The sequence below is a fragment of the Cenococcum geophilum genome, assembly GCF_001692895.1.
Source record: "Cenococcum geophilum 1.58 unplaced genomic scaffold K441scaffold_51, whole genome shotgun sequence".
Classification (NCBI taxonomy): domain Eukaryota; kingdom Fungi; phylum Ascomycota; class Dothideomycetes; order Gloniales; family Gloniaceae; genus Cenococcum; species Cenococcum geophilum.
Genome location: NW_027137609.1, coordinates 84,576 through 93,001, shown reverse-complemented (window position 1 = coordinate 93,001; position 8,426 = coordinate 84,576). Strand labels below are relative to the sequence as shown.

The 8,426-nt window shown below is 37.8% G+C and overlaps 1 protein-coding gene across 1 annotated transcript; it reads left to right on the top strand.

Moving 5' to 3' along the window:
* The first annotated feature begins 7,413 nt into the window (after nucleotides 1-7,413).
* On the top strand, nucleotides 7,414-7,978 carry K441DRAFT_699420 (uncharacterized protein). The gene is made up of 2 exons (XM_067653154.1): nucleotides 7,414-7,577; nucleotides 7,633-7,978. The coding sequence occupies exons 1-2, from the start codon at nucleotides 7,490-7,492 to the stop codon at nucleotides 7,872-7,874; spliced, it is 330 nt and encodes a 109-aa protein (XP_067499455.1). The 5' UTR covers nucleotides 7,414-7,489; the 3' UTR covers nucleotides 7,875-7,978.
* Nucleotides 7,979-8,426: the final 448 nt, after the last annotated feature.

Here is an 8,426-nt window from a genome sequence, read left to right as displayed (position 1 = left end):
ATAGTGTTATTAAGTTAAGCTTTTTCTTTGGCTTTGCTATAAGATTTACCTTTATTAGCTTATCCTCTTTAAGAGCTAAGAATTGGTCGTCTCCCAAAATAATTATATTATTAGTTTATATACCAATAATTCCAAATAGGGTTCCCGTGGTTATAATAAGGAAGTAGGGATTAAATATAGAAGTAGTTATTAAAAGCTTCTCTTTATGGTGCTTGCTATAGGTAGCCCACTAGTAAGTTCCTACCTCTACAATTTTATATAATGGCTTAAGCACAACCATAATCGTATTTTTAGGATATTAGTAGCGAATTTGCTCTAGAAGGTATGCTAATATTAAGCGCTAAAGGTGCATCTCTAATTGGGTGTAGGCTTAAGTAATATTTTATAAATAAACCGCTATTCTATTCTTTATTAAGGAGGGAGCTAATGTAATAATAACTCGCTAACTAGCTTGTTAAATTATGGGAGATTATATAAGAATTATCTCTTTACTATTATCGTTATAACCTTAGATAATAAGCCTTAATTTCTTAAATAGGGCGTTAGTAGCCTTGCCCTTAATCTTATTAACCATCCTTAACTTAAAGATGCGAACTTTATTAAACTTAATAGGGTTATACTTCTTAAATTTAAAGACTCCTCTTATAATAAGACCGTTGATCTCCTACTTATTGGATGCTTAAAAAGGAGCTCCTAGGGTTATAATACGACCTTCCTTTTAGAGCTGTTTTATAAGCTTAAAGTTAGCCTTCTCCTTAGCTGTTGTGAAGGCTATTAATAACTTAACTCTATTCTTAATGGCGGCGATAAATTGTTCTTTAAAATTAATAAGATGTTAGCGATTTTATAATCCCTTCAGGCGACCTCTACCGCGTCGTGGTTGTGGCGTATCTACTATAATTATATCGGGATCGTAGTCGCCTTCTAGAGCGTATTAATCGTGGTTCTCCTCTAGAGTATCTTCTAAGGCACCCTGTAAAGGCTTGGAATTGTTATCTTTATAGTAAGGCTTAATAACAGTTAAATAGAATTAAGTAGGTTTATAAGGCATCTAAATAGTATAAGTTTAACCATTAATTACAATAAGTTGGTATAGGCCTAACTATCCTCCCTTTTCACGCTATACGCGTACTTTAGACTGGAGTAGTAGGTTAAGCATAGTTGATATATTTAGGCCATTTCTTATTTCTAGTACGTTATTATCCTAGCGTATAGCGTAGAGACGTCGTACCTCCTTTATTATCTTATAAATAGCCTTAGCTCGTTATATAATAGAGGAAGACGGTAAAGAATTATTAGTTATTTAAGGGTTAGCGCTAAAGACTAGCAATATAGGTATAAGTCCATCCGGGCCAGCGAAATTATTAATAGCTTTAACAGCTATTTATAAGGTAAGTTCTTCACTAGCGTCCTTTAGTTCTAAAGAGATAATCTTATATACGCGGCGTAATGGCGTATAATATCGCTCTACTTTTTTAATGCTATTATATGCCTTAATAGGGACTTCCTTAACCTTAATTGCCATTGCCTTTATCTGTTATCGGAACTCTATAAATAAGAAGTTCTTTCCTACGTTATAGATAATTTGATTAGGGGGTCCTAAATAAATATTAATCTAGTATAACTAAAGGGTATCCTATGCGTTTCTGGCTAATATATCTTTTAAGAAACGCGCGGCTTAGAAGAAGGTTAAGAAGTTAATAACTTAGAGTACTGGCTTGCCGCTAAGATATATAACGTTAATAATAATATAGAAGTTAAAGTCGTAGTTATTCTTAAGGGTAAACTTGAATTGGCTAAGGGACTTCTGGTTTATTTGGTAGTAATAGTAGTACTTTATAAGATACTTAATTGCCTTAACCTTAACTTTATAGCCTGCTCGCTAAAGAACCCTAAGTAATTAGTAAACTGATAGGTGACCAAAATGACGGTGTAGTTGGCGTAACTCTAACTTAGTTAAATAGCTTTAAGTAATACTCTTTTCTAGTTATTAAAGGAGTAGCTAAGGGTAACCCTACTTACGTATAATAGGCACCCGATTATCTCCCTATACGAGCATATTCTTAAGGTTATTAAGCTTAACGCCTAGTTTATTTATATCTTTAATGCAAAATAGAAACGGGGTGTTTATAGGAATAACGTAAAAAGTAATATACCCTAAGGGGGTTTGAACCCTAATTGTGCTAAGAGAGATTGCAGTACCCTTGCTAAAACGAATTATATATTGGCCTGCCGTTAAATAGTTAATTTAAATAGAGCTATTAAGCTGCTAAAGGGCTTAAACTTAAGGTTCTCCTACTGTAGATACTCCTACGGCTCTAGTATCCGGCATAATACTATAAAAGACGTTTGCCGAGTATCTATTATTAAAGGAAAACGTGGAGCTCTCCTTTAGCTCGTTAAAGATATCTAACTTCGTAATAAAATAGAGCGTAGATTGGTTATTAAGAACAGTGATAGTTTATATACCATTTACCTTACTATACTTAGTAAAGTATTGGTTAGGTAAGTAGTCCTCAATTTCTATATCTATAAGGAGCTGTTTGGTCTTATTAACCTTACTCTTAAAATCTTTTACGCCTTCGTATTAAACTAGGAAGCTTTAAAAGTAGGCCGTAGTAACCTTGCAATTTCTAACGTTTCTTATACTCTGACGGAACTTATTATATGCCTTTTTTTGCTTATTAAGGGAGTATCTAGTTAACTAGTAATTTGGCTTCTTACAAATATAGCATTTCTTCTAGCGATTACTTCGAAATAAACCTTTACAAGGACCTTTATAATTACCTTATAGTCGACGTTAATTATACCCTCTTTCATATTCCCTACCACGGCTACTATATATTTAATCAGTCTAGTTATAATTGTGTTAGTTAGGAATACTTAGTTAGGTAGGGTTTTTAGTATAGAACTGTTAAGATTCTTATATTTATATCGCAGTACCTATAGCGGAGCGTAGCTTAGTATATACTTCTTTAAATGTGTCTATAGGTTTATATAGCGCTAAGTTACACTTAGGAACGCTATAGCAGGCTAAGATAACCTAGTCCCTTAGACTATTCTTATTTTAGTAAGTTTTGGTAAGGCTATATTAGATTTTCTAAAGTTTATTAAAGAGTAGTTAAAGGTACTCTAAATAAGTCTTTATTAGGTTAAAAGCAATAACTCTCTAAAATATAGTTTCCCGCTATTCGGATATATAAAGTTAGCGATTTTTATTAGTCTTAAAGTAAGCTCTAGTGAGTTAAAGTATTATATTAAAGCTATAGTTTTTACCCGCAATATAGTTATAATAGAATATTACTGCCCGTCCTTTTAACATAATAGAGAAAGTATAGTAGTACTAGTGGTATTAAATTCCGACCTTATTGCAATAGTTATAAAAGACCTATAGTTTTGCTCCGAGTATGTCATACAGTTCTCCTCTAAACTTCTTCTCTTTATCTAAATATACCTTTATTAGATTCGTAACTTCTTATAATAAAGGCTTACTAGTTAGCTAGAGTAGAGGAGTTAGAGACGGTAAAGGTAAAGAAAGAGTACCTCTAGGTAGGAGAGCATCTTTAGGTAGAAGAGTACCTTTAGGTAGGAGAGTAGAGTTCTAGGGGTTTCGTTTTAAATTAAAGTTGCCTTTTAAAGAATATAGGTTGGTTTTAGGTTTCCGTAGTTAACATATAATCTTAGTTTCCGTCTATACTAGTTCTTTTATACTAGTAATAACGGCCTAAATATTACTAGTAATTGGGTTACCGTTCTTAGTAATATATACCCCATTCCTACGGAGGAAGTCTTAAAAATCCCAAATAATATTAATATTGCTAAGTGCTTAGGTGTTAGCGGTCTATCCTACAAAATCCTCCCTAAAATATTCCTATAGCTATAAATCGGCATAGTGTTTACTTTAGTAGAATATAATATAGTGTAGGAGAAAGCTATTAACTTATTTTGCGGTATAAGTTATTATATTAAAGGTAAATTTGTCCTAATTTTCGTTAATAAGTTTCGCGTATAAAGCTACCCCTAGTAGTAAGAAGTCTTCCCAATTGTTTAAAGTAGGCGTAGCCATATTTTTGGAGGGAGGGAAGTGTTATTAGCATAGGGATTATCGTTTAGTACGCGTTTAGACGTATATTTGCGATTATAGGGCTTAGAACTAGTTCTAGCCTTAAATCGCAAAGACTTATAAAGCGTATTATTCTATGTAATGGACGTAAGAATCCGTAATCTTAGAAAGGCTTAAGACTAGTTCTGGCCTTTAAATTCTTAGATTTATAGAAGAGTTCTATTTAAGGTTTAGGACCAGTTCTAACCTTAAAAGACAGCTTCCTTTAGCACGAGTAGCACTAGTATAGTGGCTCGTCTCTTCTTAGTAATACCTAGCTATTCTATAGTATAACTGTAAAGTTAACCACTAATTAGTGTTAGTTACACAAGGGGATATCACGTAGCTACGGTTCGTAGATAGTATAATGATTATTCTATATTCTTCTTAAAGAAAGGGGTGAGGAACTTAAGGTTCCTCACTATGCTAGTGCCGCGGCGGCACGTGATGGCAACTTGCCGCACGTAACGGCAACTTGCCTTATATGGTGACTATTTGCCTTTATTCCCAACAGTTACTAATCCTCTAGCCTATTAGAATAGCCTCTACCTCTTATAACTAGATCTCGCCAGATTCGCCCTTAATATATTAGCTATACCGTTAATAAGCGCCAAATGCGAACGCGTATTTAGTTCCGTAAAGCATTTAATTATTAACTCTTACAATTGCCTTAAAGCCGACATTATTAAAGCGAATAAGTGCCTTAAGTTGTGGTTTGGGCGTCTAGAGCCCGGAGCCTTTAACGGAGGTGACGATTCTAATATTGATAAGCAGGAGGGAGAGGAGGGAGAGGAGGGAGAGGAGGTAGTTGAGGAAGCATATAAGGGAGTAGATAAGAGCTTAGATGAAGATAATAATTAAGACAACGCTAAGGTAAAATATACACTAATTAAGGATTAATTAAGGCTTAACACTATACTAAGGCTCGCGATAGTACGTATAACGATTAATACTACTAGTATTTTTTACTAACTTTACGGAGGCTCTATAGGCTCTCTATATTTTTGTAACAACGTTATAGCTTCCTTTTAGCTTTCCTACCTTTCTGTACACTAGATCGCCCCTAAATCTATATCTTATATTTGGTTCTAATTGGTTAAACCGGTTATATAACCGGTTTAAAGCTTTAATTCGAAATCTGGATTGGTTTTTGCCTCATTTTTGTATCCAATCCAAACCAGTTGCATCACTGACCACGAGTAGTTCGCCAGATGGTAAAATCATCATTTAGGGGGAGTTGTTCGGGAAGCTGCGAAGATACGAAATGTTGGCCGAGGAGGAGAGTAAAGAGGTATCGAGGTGCTGTTCTTTGTAGCGGTGCAGAACACATACGAAACGAGTCGAAGGATTTTGCCAGCTGACTCCACAATAAAGTATAATCTAGGCGCGCCTATTTGAGGACAGCTTTGGGCTGACTTGATACTCAGTCCTATTGCGGAGGAGTCGCACACTTATCCCATTATTGAAAGCTCTCATCCAACGCCCTCTAATCTCGCAACAGCTAGCAACACCAGTCATCGACAGACTCTAACAAAATGGCGGATCACGCCTCTCATGATCCCTCGGTCCACGACGTCGAAGTGTTCGTGAGAAATGGATATTTTTGACTTCTAACCATGGGATATTCTAGATCGTGGTAATCGAAAACATAACACGGAGATGATCTGCTTAGAGGCTGACTGCGCCACAATAAGAATGCCCTAAATTGGTTTTCAGAACCTCAGCCTCACCAGTCACACATTATGGGTTTCCAGTAAGATTCCGGCCCAGAAGAATCGAAAGCCCCAGAAATAACTACCACGTAGTTTCAGCCTGGGAGGTCGTACATGGTTTCTGGTACGTAATGAGATAAGCTCAACTATTTTATGCCTATTTAGACCTTAGAGCGTCTTTAGTAATCCCTTCTATTCTAATCATTAACTTACTCCTCGGCCTATCACAAATAGCTCACTGCCCATCGTTACCTATGCCAGAGGTGCTGAGATGTCAGCAGTGTGTCCAACAGTCAGTCTGGCTGCGAGCTTGAGCCTCATAGCTGACTGACTGCGTCAATTGGATCGCTCGCTTTCGCTGACTGTCAGACTGTCAGCTAGCTGTCCCAATCAGACAAGTGATATAGACATTGTGGTATTTTATTGCGGATTTTTAGCAGTACCTCTCCATATATATATTAATGTTGCCTAATTAAAAGTTAGCTTTAGTAATTCTTTCAATCCTAATTATTAATTTACTACTCGGCCTATTACAAATAACTTACTGCCTTTCTTAACTCAGTGTGTCCAAGAGCCAGCGTCGCTGCCAAGAGGCTGATAACGTAAGCAGCCAGCGAGCTTAGTTGTAAGACTGCAGCTAGCTGGCAGCTCGCTGCCTTGGTGGTAAGATTTGGTGGTGAGTTGAAGCTTTTGGTAGAGCTCCGTGCAGAGCTTCGGTAGAGCTCCATGCAGAGCTTCGGTAGAGCTCCGTACAGAGCTTCAGTAGAGCTCTATGTAGAGTTTCGGTAGAGCTCTATGCGGAGTCTCGGCAAAGCTCCGTACACAGCTTTGAGGGAGCTTCGTACAGCCCCTCTGACAGAGCTCTTGGCAGAACCTTTGGTAGAGCTTCGTGCAGAGAAGCTTTGGTAGCTAGGGAAACTAATTATGGAGCCTGGCTTTAAGCTAGAATTATTATAGATTAGTAAACTCTCGGTTAAATATAGCACGCGCCAAAACTGGGTCAGAGGCTCTACCAAAGGCTCTGCCAGCTATACCACTTGCCTAATTGGGACAGCTAGCTCACAGCGTGACAGTCAGCGGACAACGAGCGATCCAATTAACGCAGTCAGTCAACTATAAAGGCTGAAGCTCGCAGCTAGCTGGCTGTTGGACACTGCCATCGTTACCTATGCTAGGGGTGTTGAGATGTCACATCATGTCAGTGCGTTCTACAATATGCTTCGCCAGGCAATGTCTTAGTTTACTCATCGTAGTTGATCATAGCGATAGTACATCGCAAGGCTAATAAAGAAAGGGGAGAAGAGTAGATGATCTATTCCAAGTCTGGACTATAGAATAATTGCTGAGACAAGTCTACGCTTAGGCTACGTAACTATACGCTTTTTTTAGTAATTCGAACCGCAGCGTTATGGCTCATGGACGCTAGGACGGTGATCTTTTCGGGTGGCTTTCTTAGTATATTGGAGTGAGATTTAGGTAATAGTGTTGGCAGCTTATGCGGGCTACCAATGCCTTGCCGGCAAGACCCACTGCTCTCTGTAAGAGGTATTAAAGGTCACTCCATCTCGGCTTGCAAGTAGAAGAACAAAAAATCCACGAATTCCTTACATCTATATCATTGACTAGCCTTTCCCCTATATCCAAACGACCCATCCTCAGCAAAAAATCGTCGACCATGAAGCTCTTTGCACTTACTGCAAGCACTCTCTTCCCCTTCCTAGTCACAGCCATAACATTTAGTTTCAATACCTTTGGCCAAACTAGTACGCAAAATCACAAGAGTTCCCTCTCTATATGGCTACTAATTCTCCTTCCCAGGCTGTCAGGGCTTTGAGGAAAATGTCTTTATCACTCAATCCGGGAGCAACGTCAACAACTTCCCAGGCGCCCGGAAGTCGATCGAAATCATCAAGACTGATGGGCAATGCGCCCTCATCATCTTTACGGAGCCTAATCTACAAGGCACGGGTGTTTCGTTCGGCAACCAGTTGAGCAATGGCGAGTGTGTGGGCTTTGCGGACGGTAGTTCATTCCAAAGCTTTGATGTACAATGCCCTTGAGACGATATATTTTCAGTTGGTGGAAGGACACTAAAGCGAGTTACTTAGTTGAGTAAATGAGAAATACTGATATACGTGGTTGGTAGAGATTACGTAGGGTAGGCAAAAATTAAATCTTATCTAATAAGATCGATAAATTATCATGATTTTCGCTTATTAGTATTTATCGCTTTTATTTTAATAATTTCTTAGCATACCCTATTTAGAAAAAATTCTCTGCTTTTAATAAAGTATTATATAAAGATGTCTATTCAAAGCGAAGTCACGCCTCCTCTGAACAGCAACATCAATATCTATTACAATCAGCCTTTCGGCTTTTCGCTTTAAAATAAGGCTTATTTGATAGAGAACTTGTTGTTCATTCGTCTTATAGCCTTAATAATGCCATGCCGTACGGCGTTGTGTTGTCGTCGCGATAAAACGTCTTACCCCTTGGAGGATCGCGAACGAGTTACGCGTCGCGTCTTTCCACAGCTGTTGATAAGTAGTCTTTCCTGACAATTTTTCCTATAGGGTTTTTAACAGGTTTTAAATTGACGCTTTCTAGCTTCC

Bases quoted from the DNA above. Each gene is read 5' to 3' on its own strand.
- K441DRAFT_699420 (XM_067653154.1), top strand. From the start codon at position 7,490: ATGAAGCTCTTTGCACTTACTGCAAGCACTCTCTTCCCCTTCCTAGTC. The intron at 7,578-7,632 runs GTACGCAAAATC...TCTCCTTCCCAG, and splicing joins CAATACCTTTGGCCAAACTA to GCTGTCAGGGCTTTGAGGAA.